This window comes from Gopherus flavomarginatus, chromosome 4 (genome assembly GCF_025201925.1).
Source record: "Gopherus flavomarginatus isolate rGopFla2 chromosome 4, rGopFla2.mat.asm, whole genome shotgun sequence".
NCBI lineage: Eukaryota > Metazoa > Chordata > Testudines > Testudinidae > Gopherus > Gopherus flavomarginatus.
The window spans coordinates 48,979,733-48,999,309 of NC_066620.1; the positions used below are offsets into that span (position 1 = coordinate 48,979,733).

At 43.8% G+C, this 19,577-nt stretch overlaps 1 protein-coding gene across 2 annotated transcripts in view; it reads right to left on the bottom strand.

Annotated features, from left to right (window-relative positions):
• SMYD2 (SET and MYND domain containing 2) overlaps positions 1 to 19,250 on the bottom strand; it is a 39,675-nt gene extending 20,425 nt beyond the window's left edge. The window contains exons 1-5 of one of the 2 annotated variants that reach the window (XM_050950243.1): positions 18,777 to 18,958; positions 14,293 to 14,356; positions 5,200 to 5,310; positions 3,368 to 3,428; positions 915 to 1,039 (exon numbers count right to left, since the gene is read on the bottom strand). In XM_050950243.1, coding sequence (XP_050806200.1) covers positions 915 to 1,039; positions 3,368 to 3,428; positions 5,200 to 5,310; positions 14,293 to 14,356; positions 18,777 to 18,958 — 543 coding nt within the window. Of the gene's footprint in view, positions 1 to 914; positions 1,040 to 3,367; positions 3,429 to 5,199; positions 5,311 to 14,292; positions 14,357 to 18,776; positions 18,959 to 19,206 lie in introns of those variants that run through there. The other variant, XM_050950245.1, reaches the window with a different exon arrangement.
• Between the last annotated feature and the right edge of the window lie 327 nt (positions 19,251 to 19,577).

Consider the following 19,577-nt stretch of genomic DNA (forward strand, 5'->3'; position numbering starts at 1 on the left):
AAATCACTGAATCTTTGGGGGTTCTGGCTGCTTTCCAGCAAAATATTCAAAATCGCAATAAGAATTTGGACAGGTCAGATTCCTTAAATTGAAGCAGAGGTTTGGATGTATCTCTTTCTATATAATTAGGCAAACTGAAAAGGCTTAAAAAAACAGAAAGAAAACTTCAATCATCAAAGAAAACCAAACAAAACCAAAAAGTGAATCATGGGAAACCGGATGGCGTAGAGGATAATTAATGGAATACGGTACTGGAACTTTCACCTGAAGTACAGCAGTTTAAACACTAATTAAGATAATAGCAATGATGACCTCTTACTGGTAGGCACTGGCTTACACAAAATGAGTGCGCAGTCTCAGTCCAATAGTAGAAACTTGTCCACATCTCAAAAACCTACCATCACAGACGGCACGGCACCCTTTGTTTTGAGGCTTAAACAGAGAGTCCAGACAGAAAGATAGAGTGATGCTTGGCAATTCTGGATTAAAATGTGCATTCACTTTTTTTTTTTTTTTTTTTTTTTAAAGAGGGGGGATGAGCGAACGCAGGCATGAAGGTGAAATGTCAATCTTAGAGCATCACAACTATTACCGTGTCCAGGAAAATACATGAAGTCTGAATATATGTGAAATTCAAGGTAAGAGAAAGGTGAAATTAAACATTTTAAGATTTCAAAATGTTATCCAGAATGATATTCTGTCTCCTTGCCACCTGTCCAGAGCGGTGATAAATGAACTTCTGGATCACATTTAGAAACTTGAGCCTGGGAGAGAACACCATAGCAATGCTTTACCACTACCCTCTGCTGTGGATACAAGGAAGGCTGTTCTCATTGCTGTCTTTTGTTTCTTTCACAAAGACTAGATTTTCACAATACCACCTACCTAAATGGATTTTATTCTGGTCAACTTACTTGTGCAAAGAGGACTACAAGGCCAGCGTTGTCAGGGTACTCTATGTGCTTTGAATAAAAGTGATGAAGAGCAGCAATGTCATTCTGAATCAACTCTCTCTTTTCATTGTCTAGTTTATCAAGGTCTGTGGATAAAGAAGACATCCTGTTTCAATACAAGGAACTCTCTTCTGGTTAACTGCAGACATAGCTAGGTTAGAACAGGTCATAACTTGGATGGGAGACATCTAAGGAACAGCTGTATGGAGGGACTGCAAGAAGTGGCTGTGATTGCTTCTCCTTCCAAGGCCACGTGCATACATGAGGTTAGAAAATGTTGGCTGATACTTTTTTATTAACAAGAGATTAAACACAACATCCCGGAGGACAAGAACAGTAGTATTTAAAACATGTTCGCTGATGATTAACTTAGCCCTAGGGTTAACCATGGCTGTGAATATGTTCTTATACACGACTTGGCCCAGTCTACAAAAGGTGCTAAGCACATTTAATATCATGCTAGTGAAACGTTTCTCAACATGACAGACCTTCCCCATGTAGACATGTCCTAGTCAGTACTGAAGGTGTCCCAGCAGAACACTAGAAGAGAGTTTTCTGCCCCTCATCCAAAAGACAGGATCTCTAACAGCAGAGGTCCTAACCGCTTGCAGTCATTGACGATCTCTACTATTTGGAAGGCCTGGGGCATCAGCACTGGAGTTCTGGCATACTTGTCTGGTCCTGTCCTGGTATTTTATATCCAGTCCCACTCATGGTTCCAGACAAAACCCTGGGCAGCTAAGCCATCTGACATTTCGAGGGGACTGTGGACTGAGCATTTTTCCAGTCAATTCTCTGCTTGAGACTCTTTTTGCTCTCACTCCAACAGAAGCAGAATGGAGTGCCTAGCTGTTACCACTGTTGTCCTCCCTACTCTGCACAGCAGCAGGAGTACCAAGTCCCACCTGCAAAGCAAAGTAATGCTGCAATTCCCCTTTGTACCCCCAAAAATAGGACAGCAGTGAAAAGAGAGACTACAGGGAAAAAAGAGCTGAAAAAGAGGGGCACAAATGGGAGAGACACATAAGAGTGGGGACAAATGAGGGGAGACACAGAATAGTGGGGACACTGAAATGGGACAATTTCGGGACGAGAACTAGGGGGAGCTCAGGTGTAAGAAAGAAAGATGAAGCCTTCCAGTGAGAATCCTATGCCATTTCTTCACTCACCCATCCCTGGGAAGAGAGTGAGGGCATGGGGCAACTGCTGAAGATGCCAAAGGGGGATGGGTAATGGCCAGCAGAGGGGGCTTCTCACCAAGACAGCCAGAAATAGCAAGGGAGCCTGTTGGGGGGAAGGGCAGAATTGTGGTGGCAGAGCATCTCAGTGCTTTACGATAAGCATCCACTGACCCAAACTACAACCCTTTTGGGCTTCCAAATGAGTAAGATATTTATATTAACACAGGCTAAAATTCAGCAGAATCCACAGAAAACCCTCCATGAACACCCACCTCTATGTTCACACCACTAGCTTGTTTGACAACTTGTCCTCAAAATTCCTCTCCATGTAGGCTGCTCTGGCTTGGATAAATGCCAACATTTTACCTATTCCATTCCCCCTGGCAGTTCCAGTTGAGGCAATCTCATTCACCTTCTGTACTAAAGCTGTCCTGTAGTCTAGCTGGGCTTGGTTAAATAACTGCCACCTCTCACTCCATCAATGACAGCATTTGTCTAGCATTTTGTCAAGGGTTTGGAAATCCTTCAGGATGAAAGGCATGTAAGCCTACAATACCATCGCTTGTGCACATCAGCTTCTTCTTATTTCTATCAATACCAAGAAAGGGAGCAACACTGCTGCACCATGTAGACTATTCCAGGCTGGTTACTCTTAACAGTTGCTCAATTTCTAATTGCCTCAAGGGTGCGGGGGTGGAAGCCGTAACCTTCCAGATAAAAGCAAGCCACTACCTTCTCTCCTTCCTCAGATCACTTTGGAGCACTCAGGACATGGAATTTCAACACAATCATAGAGAACATATCAAATTTGACTGGCAGTGACAGACACTGAACTGCAATCCAGAGGATTCTGCAGTTAGCCCCATAGTCATTGTCACCATCAAACAACTGTGCTGTCTCTGATTTTATGCCTCCTGGTAACAATACCAGCTATTTTAATTTTGCAACATTACAATTCAGAAAAGTCATCAGAGTGCCAGGAAAGCCATCTGATGGATGAACACTACATAATTAATCTGTCTAAATTTTCACCCTCACTTCCCCACTCCCCCAAGCTACCAACAGAAAAATAAATTAAAGCATTACAAAAAATTTTGGAAATGTGGTTCTCTTTTTCACTTCCTCCTCCTATAACAGAGATACTTGAAGAAGGTTTTGATGAAGGGTAATGAAGCAATTCCTAAATGCACTACGGAAAAGAGCTCCTGTTACCTGCAAGTCTTCTCTACTTACGTGATTCAAACTCTTTTACAGCAAGCAATTTTTCTGATTGTGTTCTTTCAGGGTGGGTTTTCTAGAAACAGAAAAAGATTGCAATGACATGAAAAAAATTTAAAACTATCACATATTTCTCAATCAACGTTTATATTGAGAGTTTTTACCCACAAAACAAAAACATAAAACCCTCACTGGATTCAGGCTTAAGAAAAGGTCAGTGAACAGTGATCTGGTCAAACTGACTAACCTTACAAGCCATAAAAAAAAATAAATATATATATATATATATATATATATATATATATATATATATATATATATATATATTGCTGCGCCAAATAAAGCAGGCATAAATTAATGCCAATCAAATATACACACATAACCAGTACAGTATTTTAAAATATGTCATTTACTTTGTTCTAGAAACCCAGAAAGCTACTAACAGCAGCAAAGCAGGCAAGACACAGGCTTCGCTTTGAGGAAAGTGAATAAACTCACTGTTGACAGAGTTCAAAAGCCGAGCTCTATTGTTGGCCTAAGGCCACTTCTTTGTAATCTTGGCCATTATATACGGCTTTGCAGGTGGCCCAGCTGCAGAGGTTCAGGGACTATGGTTTGCATATTTAGCTTTTATATGACATGTAGGTTCCCCCCATCCCTCAAGCACAAATTTATTCCAATGACTTTTAATCATTAAACATTTAATTTTGTTTGTGGATCACCACTAGACTGTGCTTTAATTAAAAAACCTAAACCCACACGCACAGGCAGAGAGAGAGTATGCAGGCTACCTTCCCAGCAGGCCATCAAAATCCTCTCTATATACAGTATCCAGGTTGCCCTTGTCATATACGCAGACCTCGATCGTACAAATGTGCTTCAAAGAGGATTTGTTTTTGCAGAGAGCATTTAGAGCTTTGCAAAAATAAATAGTGTAATAACCTTGAAACTTACAGGCCCAATCTCTTCCCTGCAAACACTTCTGCTATGCCCTTCCCACCATCACAAATTCTGCATTCCAAGGAATATTACAGGAGGAGTTAATAATGCAACATCAGAGCAAGCACACTAGCATAGTATCTTCCTATAAATAAACCTTCTCTTTCCAAAGACGAAGGAACTGATTTTCCTTCCTCCATCACTGGTTTTACATCAGGGTCACTCCATTCACTCTACTTGGATCACTCAATTACCTGTTCTGCTCATTCCCTCTGAAACAGCTGGAATTAGCCACTGTCAGAGACAGGAGACTGGGCTAGATGGACCATTGGTCTGACCCAGTGAGGCTGTTCCTATGTAACTAACTATTTGCATCTGTCTGAATGAGAAGAGAATTGGGACTTATGGTGTGCTTACAGAGCGAACGCTGCTATAGCTATACAATGCTATACAGTAAAATCTGAAGGAAGTTCTGTTTCACGCAAGTCTAACAAACGCGGCTGCCATTAAAAAGCTGGTGTTTGCCAACAGATACCACATGTGGCATCCATCAACTTAACTGCAAACACTGAGTCTGATCCCCCTCTCACTTACGCTACTTTGGCCTTGATGCTATGCCACTGACTTCCTGAGCCCACACTGCACTGGTTCTACTAAGACATCAGCTTAACACCTCTCATAACATCCAACTGGATGTTATGCTGCCTTAGCCATTTCAGCCATCAGTTTTTTCAGCTCCTCACACGCAGCACTGCAGCCAATCTGTACACAGGAAACTAACACGAAGCATGCTCTACTGGGACAGTTACCGTAGGTCAAATTTTCATTTTCCTGCTCTTCCGGCTCCTCGCCTCTACCCCCGCTTTGAAAACAGACACGTACCTCTCAAAGTCTTGCATTCTGCTCACCTGTTTGGCAAGAATCCTTGCGGTCAGTCTCACGGTCTCTGAGGGATTCCAGTTCTGCCCAAAAACACACATGGCAGAACATTCCAGCTTGTGCATAGCCCAATCTGCTTTCTGGAAGGTTAAAAAAAAAAAAAAAAGCAGCACAGTAGATAAAGAGATGAAAAAAAGAGGATGCAGCAAGTCTCACCAGAACCTGGAGGTCAAGTGAAATGTGTTTCCTTTAGAAAAATAAAATGACACTTGCTAAATCGGAACAAGCTTGAGTAATTTTTAAGGGACAAAGCTGTCTCTCTTTTTAAACATGCTTGCCAAGGATGAGTCAAGGTCATACTACCTTCATTTATTTGATGGAAATAAAATATAAACTCTGAAGAAACAAACATGAAACACTGTTTCTAAATCATCAATCCTTATTGTTCAGAACAAGCACGGAAGGGGAGAATAGGTTCTCGCTTAATGGTTAGACTGGGTTCAATTTCCATTTAATAAATACATTGGCCCCAATTCAGATATGACCCTGGTATAAATCAGAAGTCCTCTGAAATCTATGAGTTTGCATCCATATAAAGACAGGGTATGTTAAGATCAGAATCAGACCTATTGAACAGATTCTTCAGATTTATTTTGTTAGCAAAGTGTAATAGAATAAGCCTGGGGCTCTCCAATGCAGTAATAACAAGATTAGTGGCTGAAAGAAGACAGACACCCTTTAGTTAAAATTTAACATTACATACTTCCCTTAAATACAGTAAAACATTTCATGTAATTATTTTTTGCCACCAAGCAAAGTTATGGACAGCTGTTCTCGGGTGTATGAGACTTTCCTGAACACTCTATGGATGAAATGGATGCAGACCATTAAGGCCTGCACAAAGAGATCCGTATTAACAGATTTAAGTGATACACAGGCTGTGGTTCAGGCCTCTAATGGACTGGAGTGTATTTGTATATTTAGAACATAAATCAATGTTCAATTTCATATCACACATTTCTAACATTCATGCCCACAGGACATATGAAGTGGTAAAACACACACAATGGGTTATATTTATGCATTTGTCCCTTAACACTTAAGAGGCAATCAATCCCTATCCTCAAATAGGGACCCAAGGAAGGTGTAGGGTGGAGAGGAGAGAAGACAGGGGAGCATACAATAACAAGTCCCACAAATTTATGACTGAGCTAAAGTGAGAACATGAAAGTCTTTGGCTGCCCCCAGAGGGATACTTAGGGTACGTCTATACTACCCACGAATTTATCTGGACGCAATAAATCGATAAGCGACTCGACACCCGTACTCCACCTTGGCAAGAGGAGTAAGTGCCATCGATGGGGGAGCCACGGCAGTCGACTCATTGCTGTGAGGACGGCCAGGTAAGTCAAACTAAGATACTTCGACTTCAGCTACACAAATAGTGTAGCTGAAGTTGTGTATCTTAGTTCGAACCGCCCCGCTAGTGTAGCCTAGGCCTAAGGTTTCACTCTGACACATACTCCAAAGTCACAGGCCTTCAGAGAGTCAGCCCTGGACATCACTCTTGAAAAATGCCGGCATGGGGCCCATCGTCACCACCCTCAAGTGCCATGATAGGATTTGGAGCAACTCAATGTCCCTCAGGTAGACTGACCCATGGTTATTTAAGGCTTTATATACCAAAATAAAAGTCAGACCCACTGTCTCATCTTGATGCCTCAGGAGTTTCCACTGGAAATGGCCATTTGTAATTGCCCCATACACTGAGATAAATTTTAGGGACTCGCCATGGCAGGGAACAAAGGCCCTCAACTCATACTGGAGGCTCAACAGGGTGCATAAGGTGCTCAGCACCTTGCCAATTTAGGCCCATTGCCCTCAATTTTTTTCAAATCCAAAATTGAGATTATACATGCAGCCTATGTGAAGCAACCTCAAGGTGTGACCATTCTAAGAGGCAACAACAATGTAGAATTTTAAAAGTATTTTACATTTTAGTCATATAATTTTAAAAAAAATCTTGGATGCTCCCATTGATGCAGCAGTCACGTTGCAAAATTTGTCCTTGGAAATACTGAATTCCTATGCACTGTGAGAGATGGTTGGCAAATTTCTATCGGCCCTTAGTCTTTAGCCTGTGTGTTCAAGAATTACACCATGAGGACCCAATCCTTCATTCTTTGCACATCCAAAACTCCCACTGACTTCAATTTGAGGAGTTTTGGGTGTGCAAGAAGTCTAAGATCAGACCCTACATTTTTTTTAAAATACAGACTTATGTTCACATACACAGTTTAATTAATAAGAATACTTGAAAAACAAAGCCAAGATACAAAATTACAGCCTGTCTCAAAATAATGTTTTCAAAATGCATTATTTTCCCTTATTCTCTAAGCATTGTTAATTAAAATCTTTCCTCAGGCGGAATCATACTGAGTTATGTGAACTAGTAGGGAGGTTAAAGGGACAAGATACGGCTGGGTTGTGCAAAGCAAGATAAAAGCCTGAAACATTGCAGGAATAGAGAACAGTGATGACTGAGTAATACCTGGTATAAAAACACTCAGAGAGCACTTCTCTGCAATCACAGCAGGACTGCATTTAGCATTCTTTTCCACGTTTTCTCTGAGTGGTTTGAATTATAGCAGGCATCATTGTTCTAGTTGAATCCTCAGTGCTGTATTAATGATATTTTTTTCCTATTTTCATTACATCTCCTGTATTTTTCCCCTCATTTAAGGCAGAGTGACAACGCTTTTGGAAAGGAAGTTTGCTAAGCCTTGTGTTTTCCACATCAAAGAGAGTGGAAAAGTAACCTCCTCCACCAAGTTCTTCAAAATGATTGCATCAGCTAGGACTACTAGATTATTTGCGTGAAGACTAGACTAGTGCAGCATACTACAAAACAACCAGTACTCAATACAAGCCCAAAGGGGTGCCAAACATGATCTTCATTGTTCAGTCCATGTACAATTACTATCATTTGTTAAATGGCAGAGATGTGCTTTGTTGTTATAGATGACACAAATAAAAACAGTCTCTGTCCAGTGGAGCTTAGAGAGTCTAGAAGACAGATACACAGATAAGACAAAAAGGTCCTGGGAAAGCCAGTGGAAGGGTTAATAGAGCCCAATCATGCAAATGCTTAGAGCCTGATTCTATCACTGATACTTGTGTTGGGCAGTGCTCTTGCCCCCACAAAGAATCCCACTGATTTCAGTGGGACTACTTGCGGTGTATGGTACTGTTGAGCGTGAGTAAAGGTATTGCAATATGGCCCTGAAGTGCTACACCCAGTGATAAGTGATTCAGGTTCAAGCCCTTGTGTCTTCTTTCCCTCTCGTCCCCATTTACAAAATGTTAGGCTGGAGAGGATATGAGACTGACGGGTAGGCGTTTGAAGGACTCCCAGAAGAAACAAGACTTTTTAGGAGAGATTTCAATGAGGAAAGGATGAGGGAGTGGCCCACTGGGAGCGAAGATCATTCCAGGCTCACAGATCAACATGGAAGGAGACATGAACATGAGAGTGGGACTGAGAAATGAAGGAGATAGTGAGACTGGTAGGACAAAGGCGACAATGGGGCAATATTAGCAGAAATAAGATAAAAGATACAGGTGGAGCTAGTCACAACTTAAATTAAATGAGTCCTGAGCTGACAGGGACAAGAGACTGAGAAGCAAACACTTTCATATACTAACACTTGTAACAGTTGACGAGTAAGGTAGCTTCTCTATGCAAGGAATGAGATCTAATTACCATGAGCGTAGCCTTAGCTTGTACAGCTGCCACACAAAATACTTTGACTTAATAACTTGGATAAATATGGACACAACGCTGGTTATTCAAATGTGGGAGACAGGAAATCTCAGGAGTAGAGACAGCTTGTTTGAGTATTCCATCAGAGTGGTGCTTAATCTAAAAACCTGCAGATCTCAGCAAATCTGTCCAGAGGCCCAGGTTATCTCCTGGATGCCTCACACCTCCATGATCACAGAGATGCTACAGTGGAACCCTTCTCCCTACACCTTCCCCAATTTCAGTGCTTTTTTTGCTACCCTCGCCTCTTGGAAGCAGAGGGGAACATTTGGTGTTTTATCAACAATGGGCCAAATCCTGACCTTTATACTCAGTCAAAACTCTCATTAAAACCAATGTGAATATTTCTCAAGTAAGGACTCCAGGAACAGCCCAACTAAATGTGCACAAATTTCCTAATCCTTTTAAAAAGTATTTTCAAAATGATCTCCGGAGACAGTGAAGATCACACATGGACTTTACAATGTATATAAATTACGGTAGCATTCCCCTTTATTTATTTTAAATCTACTGCCCTTAAACTTCCATCAAGTGTCCCCTTGTTCTCATATTAAAGGGAAGGATAAGATAGGAGCTCCTGATCAGTTCTCACTATATCCATGGTAATTTTGATAACTCAAGGATTGTAAGTCTCCTCTCACTCTACTTTCCCAGCCCACAGGCATGTTCACTTAAATGAATTTTAACGTAACAGAAACATTCCAAGTTATATTGGACATAAATCCACCTGTATGAAAATGTGCAGACTTTTTTTTTGCAAGACAATATTCTTACTGAAACTAGCAAGCAGGGATTTAGTTGCATGAGAAACAAAGGCCCTATCCTTTTCTACAATCCAGTGGCATAAAGCAGTTGGCAAACTGGTTTAATCAACCTCCTCAGGATTCCCCTTACTAACAGGAACGTCTAGGTGGCACAAGGCTGGTGTGGTGGCCCCTGGAGGGGAGGCATGGACAGAAAACAGGGAATATAGATAGGTCACTGTGCTCTGGTGATACCTGGCTGTCAAAATAGCCCCGTGGAGCTCTGGGCAGCTGGGTGTAGTTTAGAGGAGCCATGAGGTTACCCTAAATTGCAGCAGAAGGACCTGGATGGGCTGGGATCAGGAAAGGGAAGAGATAAAAATTGTTTAAAATCATCTTTGGTCCCCATTTTCTGAGGCTGCGTGGCTGCATTGCCCAAAATTGTACTTCAAGGGCTAAAGCTTACTGAAGTCAACTGGTGTTTTGCCACTGACTTCAGCGAGAAATGAGCAGGCTCCAAATATATGGTTTCCTTTGCTGCAGAAGTACAGATTCCAAATAGAGTAATACAACAAATAAAATCTTCAAGCCTTCCATTTGCAGAGCACATTTCAAATGCTGAAGGAAGAGGCACATACAGAACAAGCTGCACAAAGACTAGCTGACCTCAGCTCTCTGTAAGGGATAAACAATAGGTGTGTTTAATCGCTGGAAGAGGAGCACTAGTAACTGGTTTATAGTTCACCAGTTCTGCATTTGTAATGATGTAACCCCCTTAAAACATTTCTCTTCACAGCTGTTGAATAGTTAATTTCTGAGGGAGAGAGGACAAAAATGAGCATAGGTCTGATGCTGTTTGACTAAAAACATACTTTAAAAAGTCAAGACCTGAACAACTGCATGTGGTGCCTGAATTCCATTAGTGTCATAGCAGGTTGATACTGTGTGATGCTGGTAGTGAAAAGCAGAGTGATATGAATCAACTGACACTCTCAAACCTTCTCAGAAAAAAAAGGTCAGATAGCAGGTAGGAGAAGAAAGGGGGATGCGGGGCTAAATCCTCAGCTGCAGCCAAGGAGCACACAGCCCATCTCAAAAGGGACTGGGGTTGCAAAGATGGTATAAAGCTCACCTCTGTGATACCTTTGTCCTAGGCCGACTTTGTGATTATGTAATTGCTCAGTTCAAGAGGAGCAACCTGAAGGCTACTCTAAGTTATGCAGGCTGCCAACAGGCCAAAATAGTAACTGGAGATCAGCAAACATTAAGTTAGCCCCGGCCTCATCTCCCATGTCATCCTCAGAATGTGAACATGAGGAAGCTGCTATGTCAACTCTATGCCACTGGCAGATTCCCCCCATCCCCACCCAATGGCTAATTCTCCTTCCACTACTTGTGCCAGCTTTAAAGCTGCCTCATGTGGACAGTGAGGTGCAAAAGGATCTTCACGCTGCAACACAGTATTTGGGTTCTTATGTGAAAGACTTGTGGCCAGGAGACAAGAGCTGTGCTCATTTTTCCAGATTTGCCACTTTTTTCCAGACCTACCTCAAGCTTCTGGAATGACCTGGGCAGGTCTGTACATCTCTTCATGCCTCCATAGCCACCACTTGCAAAAAAAAGGTAAAATATCCTCCTGAAAGGCACGTTGTGAGGCTTAATTCACTGAAGTTTGTAAAGCACTTTAAGACCCTCCAGTAGAAGATGCTACATAACTGCACACAGTGGACAACCCTCGGAACTTACATGGGACGCAAAGTTGTATCTGAACACGGAATATAGCCTATTAAACACAAAGTGTTAATTACAAAACAATTTCTATGGTTACTCAATCCATTATTCTGAAAAAAAACTTATCCAAAACCTTTTATTTGCTATTTTAAACTTACATACAGACTAACGTATTATCGTAATTCATATATCTCATGCAACGTATTGTATTTTCCTAATAAAACAAGTTTTTTTTAATATATTTTAATTACACAAAATTAGGGCAAAAATCAGGGGGAAAAAGATGAAATTCAATGCAATAAGTACAGTGTAATGCACACTGGAAAGCATAATCCCATTTCTAAATACAAAATTAGCTGTTACCACTCAAGAAAGACTTTGGAGTCATTTCTGATAGTTTTCTGAAAACATCCACTCGGTGTCCAACAGCAGTCAAAAAGTGAACAGAATGTTAGGAACCATTAGGAAAGTGATAGATAATAAGACAGTACAGTGCAGACCCGTTTACGCACGGATGTCGGGAGTCAGGTCATCACGACTACATGTTAATGGACCGTGGGTTAAGATGGCCATGCTGAAAAAAGTGTCTATGATTCACTTAGAAAAAAATGCTGTTATTTTCTGCTCTTTCATGCTCACATGTTTTTTCTTTATGAAGTATGTCATTCGCCACAGATGAATGATTTTGATATTTTCCACATTCTGCTCCTCCATAAATCTTACAACAGTTTCTTCAGCACTAAGGGCTTCTGTGAGTGAAATTTTGACCTTTTCAACGACATCCTCCTCGTCGTCATCATTTAGGCCTGTGTTATTAGAATTCTCACCATCACTTTCACAGACTGACGTAGCCTCGCAGCTCATTAATATTTCTTCCTCGGACAGAAATTCTGAAGTCGGGCAATCTTCATCCATCTCCAGCCACTTGGTAATGATTTCCAGCAACTTATCCAAACTAAAATCTTTTATCATCTGGAAGAGAAGTTTACCTTTATCCTCTTGTCTGTGTGCATGTTTGTAGGATGTCTTCTTCCAAAAATCCTTCAAAGTCTAGCTCTGAGTCAGTGCCACTGCTGGAGTTTTCCAAGTCTCAGCCGTCTTTGACAGAAAAGGCATCAGCGAGAGCCTTCATCCAGCAGTTTTCAGTGGACTTTTGTTTTACTCCATCCCAAGCTTTGGGTTGTCAAAGGATTTAGCTAGGCTTCCTGCGAAGCTTTTGCAGGACTTTCACCTGAGTCCTTAAAGATGCTTGTTTCACAAAGCTTTCACTTTCTGCTCTATGCAACTACTGTCCTGACAATCTCCTCCAACCTCTTATGTAAGCTAGTATCAATATTTACATTTTTAAGCTGCCTTTGCTAAAAGCTTTCCAAACCAGCTTATGACTCAAAATTAGGAGGCCATTTGAAGATTTTTACTCCCGCATACTAAAATTTTGGGGGGTGGGGGGGCGCTGATCTGAAGAGGGATAGTTAATTACCTAAACTAAAAGGTCATCTCCCCGAGATGTGCTCATGAACAAGTTTGGCCATATTACCACCTCTCAGAGATCTTTCCATCCTATATAAATAATGGAAATGAAGAAAGTGAAAGGAGAAAAAAAATACAAAACTAATATGCAAATATACCCTTGTCCACTGTCCTTTGCAGATCAAAGAAAATCAAAGGAGACCAGATCCTGCTGCCCATTACTCACATTGACTAGTACCTAACTCTGGACCAGATTCTGATATCCTTACTCACACTGGGTAGTGCCTTATTCCACAAACAGTCCTACTGATGTAAGGTATCAGAAACTGGCCCTCTGGGGGTAGGGGGACGATGACTACTAAGGGAAACATAAGGAGCATGGTTACTTTAGGTCAAGCTGACAGCATGCAAAGGCAGGATACTGGGATTGGCTAGATTCAGTGAATTAGATAAGAACAAGCTCTCCCTCCAAAACAAAGAAAAAATAGAATTATAATTGAACTGGGGTGTTTTTTCAATGAACCAATCCTTCATTCTATTCTACTTTAAAGCATATTAAAAGCTCCATAACATGAATATCAGAGAATGGCCACTCTGGTTATCTCTGTCCCTTATTAGAAGTGTGAGAATATAAGAACACAAGAGTGGCCATACTGGATCAGACCAAAGGTCCATCTAGCCCAGTATCCTGTCTTCCGACAGTGGCGAAAACCAGGTGCCCCAGAGGGAATGAACAGAACACGTAATCATCAAGTGATCCATCCTGTTGCCCATTCTCAGCCTCTTACAAAAAGAGGCTAGCGACACCATCCCTGCCCATCCTGGCTAATAACGATTGATGGACCTATCCTCCAGGAACCTATCTCGTTCTTTTTTGAAGACTAAGAGAAGAAGCACAGTAGGTTTCTAAACTAATATGCACTGTTATCAGCAACAGCAACACTTGCAACACATTTTGAAAAAGCTAACTCAGAGATGTTTATTTTTGATATTTCAGCTACACAGGGACTTCTTCACCGGCTATGGGGACTAACGTTAAATCTGAGTATATTTAAAGTATGCTGAAGTTACTGAAGTAATTAGTGGACTGGCAGGCTGTTCTAATCAAATGTCTCAGTAACACCATGTCCAGCGTAGCTGATCTTGAATGACTTAATATGAACATGTCTAAATCCTGTAATTGTCCAAGGTACAACTCCACTCTCAGCATCTATGGGATTCTGAAACTGACCAGCTTGCTGTTCTTAGCAGTAGATGTAATTACAGCCTGTTAGTGCTGTACGAAACTAATGATAAGTGCAGCTTACTGCTTTAGTGAACCCCTTGCCCTCCTCACAAGTTGTTGTAACACGTACCTGACATTCCACATTGCAGTAAAATGCCTGTTTACATCTTCCACACTTGGACAATCCTTCTTTCCTTAAAAAACATAAAACAGAAGTTATATCTATCTTCTAACACTGAATTTAATAGGAAGGCTATACCCCATAGCTTTGACATACAATCATGACTTAGTGAATATGCCCTGGGTGACAGGAATGCACTTAGTTTTAAACAGTTTTGCACAATACACTGTATTTTCCTAATCAAATGACCTTCTGTCGAGAATATTCTGGTTACAGCTTGAACCTAGTCTATTTATTTTTGTTTTATTTATTTAGCGTTTCAAATACAAGTTTCCCTAACAGCTGTCATTATGTAAAAGACTTTACTATCCTAATCAAGCCATGGTTTCAGCAACATGTTTTTCTATGCTGCTAGACTTTACATTAGCCTTTGTAATTACATTCCACACAGTGATATATTGCTTTTCCTCCTTCTCCAAGTATTGGTTGCTTGATCGATTTAATCATGGATATGTATCTTTTGCATCCTAATGTTTTAGTTCTATTGCTTGTCTAACAGTTTTTGTGTCATTGAAAATATTCTTATTAATCAACAAGCTCTCTGAAATCTAAACACACAACATTTTAAACGTTTTTTTCAGTATCTTGTTATCAAGTGACTTAATTCTGGGTACAGCATCTGCTCTGTGATCGATGTATTACGAAAGTTTCCCTCAACCCTCCACTGTCCCTTTTCATTTGTATACAGCCATAACACAGCAAATACCATAGGGAAGTCCTCATTCTGCTGCAAAGTGCACTGTATTCCCTCCACGCTCCCCCCCTCTTAAATTAAAAGTTGTTGAGGTTTAAAGGTCACCAGCATCAATAAAAAAAATTCCATCTGAAAACTGTATGCCTACTATTGAGTAGCCCTAAAGAGTACTATATCTAAAAGTAATTAGAATTTCCTCTATAGATTTCAGTTCATTAGCTTTGTGTATCTGATAGCACTCTGCATATCAGTTTTTCTGTTTCCCCCAATATAATCAGTTTCCACCTATTTGAGTGTTTGGCTTTCAGGGCATTGGCCTTTCCCACAGCAATAGAGGAGAGAAACATTTAAAAACAAACAGGAATTCCTGCCTATATTTTTAAAAAAATGTGCTAAGGACTTAGGTCTGGGTCAACTTCACCAAAAGTATTGTAGTTAATTTTTGCTGAAACTGACATTTTCAACTTAACAGTGTCCTTTCAAATACGGCTTAGGAAGCATGGAGATTGAAAGGCATCGGCCAGAGAACAGAGAAGACCCGTGAAAGGAACACATTTAACTACATCTTGCAGAATGGGTGAAGTTTGTGAACGTTTGTTTGAGCAACATTTGGCTGGATATATTCTCGAGTAACTCCTCACTGAACGTTGTAGTTATGTCCCTGAAAAATGTGACTTTAAGTGAACCAATGTTAAGCGAATCCAATTTCCCCATAAGAATGAATGTAAATGGGGGGGTTAGGTTTCAGAGAAATTTTTTTTTCCCATACAGTACAGTACTATAGTTGGGAGGTGCCCCCGCCTTACCCCACACAGGCACAGCCCACTGGCACTGGAGACAATGAGGCAGGCAAGGAGGCTGAAGGTGCTGTAGGCTAGAAGCACATTGCGCAGCATCAGCGGCAACTTCCTTTACTCTGCAAGCACCAGGGGGCTCAACCCTCGGCCCGCCCACACCACCCCTTCCTCCAAACCTCCATCCTTAACCTGCCTCTTCTTCCCTCCCCTTTACTCTGCATGCCACATCCTCACTCCTCTTCCCTCCCTCCCGTCCCTGACTCCTACCGGCAGCAATCAGCTGGCTTGCAGTGTTCAGGAGGCAGGGGGAAGGAGTGAGGACACGCTGCCGCACAGGCTCCTCCTTCCCCTGCCTCCTGAACACCGCAAGCCAGCTGATTGCCACGGGCAGAAGGCAGGGGAGGGAAGGGGGAGGTGTACCGCATCCTCACTCATCCCCCCTCATCTTCTGCCAGCAGCAATCAGCTGGCTTGCAACGTTCAGGGGGCAGGAGGAAGAGGGAAGGAGCGAGGACTCGGTGCACAGGCTCCCCTCTCCCTCCTGCCCACGGCAATCAGCTGGTTTGCAGCATTCAGAAGGCAGGGGAGGGAGAGGGAGCCTTTGTGCCAAGTCCTCACTCCTCCGCCCCCCTGAATGCCACAAGCCAGCTGACTGCCATGGGCAGGAGGTGGGGGGAGGAGAGGGAAGGCGCTGATCCAAGGAGTCCGCTGGCGGATGACAGGCGCTGTGGCGGGGGCATAGGGGAGCTGATGGGGGGGCTGTCAGTTGTGGACAAAGCAGGCAGACAAACGACACTCAGGGCCGGTGCAACCATTTAAGCAACGTAGGCGGTCACCTAGGGCGCTGGCATTTAGGGGGTGCCATTTTCTTCGGCAGGGACCGCGGCGGCCGGATCTTCGGCTGCCCCGGTCGCCGCCGGCATTTAGGCGGAGCAAGCTAGGACAAGGGAGCATGGGGAGGGCCGCCTGCAGCAAGTAAGGGGGGGGGAGCGGCAGGCAGGGGAACTCTCCGCCCCAGCTCACCCCTTCCCCACCTTCTCCCCAAGCACACCGTGGCCGCTTCACTTCTCCCGACTCCCAGGCTTGCGGCGCCTAAGCTGATTGGTGCCGCAAGCCTGGGAGGTGGGAGAAGTGAAGCAGCCACAGCGTGCTCGGGGTGCTCGTGCATGGAGCAGAGGTGAGCTGGGGCAGGTGGGGCACCTCAGGGTGAAGGGGGGGAGCTGCCGCGGGGGGGCACCTCAGGGCGGGGTGCGTGTGGGGCGAGGGCGCAAGGTGGAAGTTTCACCTAGGGAGCGAAACATCCTTGCACTGGCCCTGACGACACTATAGCGAAGTACTGCACAACTTTAAATGGAACATGTTCTGTAACTGAGCTGGGATGTAAGATTGAAACAATGTTAAGTGAGAGGACCTCAAGTGGGGAGTTACTGTACAAGCTCTGATCTGTAAACACTTCGGCATGCGTGTGACTTTAGTCACACTGAATGCAATGCAATTATTCACATGCGAAAAGTTATTCCTCGGCCTAAGGGTTTTCAGAATCATGCCACAGAGTCCGAGTATATTCTCAGGAGGAAATGGGACACTTTTTTGGGACACTTGAAGGAACAAACAATACAGGGCAGATGTTAGTTATTTAGTTCATGCATTTCTGGAAGGTGCTCAGATACCATGGTGATGAGCACGATATAACAACCTACGCAGAACTGAACATGGAACTGAAAGAAAAACAGTTTTAAGGAAGAAGTTCAGTAACAGTGCTGTACCCAAAGACCCATATAAAGTTTATACAAAGAAAGAAACAATTCTGTAAAAATGAAAGCTTTTTAAAAGGAGGATCCTTGAGTCCACAGGAAGTTGTAGCCCATATTTAGGATTATTTTATGAATGTACTTATATGTCCGTGGTGCTCACTTCCACTATTACTTAATAAAAAGGAGGGAATAAAATCAGGACATGAAGATCAAGTTACAGTGTAATAATGACAAACTTGGATGTCAATGGATCTTCAGAGGAGTATAGACTTAAGGGAGAGAACATCTGAGAGAATGAAAGGCTGGGGAAGGTGTCCCAGCAATGTAAAAGCCCTTGGCAGTGCTAATCATGGATGCAGCAGTATTCACCCATGCCCCTGCTGTCTAAGATATAGAGCCCCCCCCTTGCCCTAACATAGGAGTCTTTAACATATTTATACCAAATATGGTTGCCAAATTTGGTTGGATAAATTCCTGGAAATTTCATCACATGACATTATCTTTAATTAAAGATTAATCTTTAATTCCTGGAGCCTCCAGGACAATGCTAATTCATCCGTGTGAAATAGGAAAATACTATTCCCATTTTACAGATGGGAAAGGGAAGCAACTAGAAAGAATAAGTGATTTGTTCATGGTAACACAGGAAGACTATGGCAAAGCACAGGATTGAAGCCAAGTCACCCCTAGAGGCCTAATCTAAGGCAGCAGCTGTCAACCTGTGTCCACAGACACCTGGGGGTTCAAAGTCTATCAAAGGAGTCTGTGAAAGACTGCCACTACCATAGAACAGTGGTTTTCAACTTGGGGTCTGCTGACCCCTGAGGGGGGGGGAAGATGTCCACAGACTAGGAGTCAGCACCTCCATCTGAAATTTTTAGGGAGCCACAAATGAAAAAGAAAATAAAAAGGTTGAAAACTACTAGTGTAGGCCAACACCCCCACAGCTGGGCTCCACCCACCATCTCTTACCACCAGAAAACCACGTGTTCTGGAGATCTTCACTTCTAACCTCCCTCCCCAAACCCAGCATATCCTGGGGCTAGCCCCACTCCCCACCAACCCGTGTGCGCTGGGGACACCCCGGGCCCGGGCCCGGGCCCAGGCGTGCTGGGGCGCTGACCCACGTGCGCCGGCCGGGCAGTCCCGCGGCGCTAGGACCGGCGGGGAGCCGCTGGCCGGTCGGTACCTGGCGAAGCAGCCCTCGCAGTGGTTGCCCCGCTCGCTGACGGTCAGCACGCAGGTGTAGGCCGGGCAGCTGAAGAGCAGCTCCCCCGGGGCGAAGCGCTGCCGGGCCCGCAGCCCCCGGCCCTTGCCCGGGCTGCTGAACCGCTCCAGGCCCTGCCCGCGCGGAGCCCCCTCCGCCCGCATCCTTCCCGCTGGGCGCGCGGCGCTCCTGCCCCTGCCCCGGCCGGGGGCTCCCCGCCACTCCGCTACTAATGGAGCCGAGTCACCCGCGCGGCACCACGTACACCGGCAGCCGACTCCCCGGGAAACCGCCGCAGGAGCCCGCCGGGTCCTAACGCCCGGCCGCTCAGCGGTACCCCTCCCCGCCAGCCGCCGGGTGCCCACAGCCCTGGAGGAGCCAAGCTGCTGGGCATGACAGGGCGCCGCCCCACCTCTGAGGCTGGAAACAGGCCGAGGGCATCGTCAGTCACTCAGTGAATCCGGCCAGCGCCATGGCTCAAAACCTGGGGCCTCCCTAGAGGGGACTTTTCTCTCTGATCCTCCCCTCTTCTCGGCAGCGCGCTGACAGCTGTGCTTGTGGCATCAGCTCTGGGGTGACCAGCTAGCGAGTGGGAAAAATCAGGACACTTGGGGGGGGGGCGTAATAGTTGCCTGTGTAAAACAAATCCCCTAATATTGGGAGGTCTGGTCACTGGAATCAGCACTGAACGTCTTCTCAGGGCTAGTCTACACTACAGGGGAAAATTGATCTTAGATACGCAACTTCAGCTACGTGAATAACATAGCTGAAGTCGAAGCATCT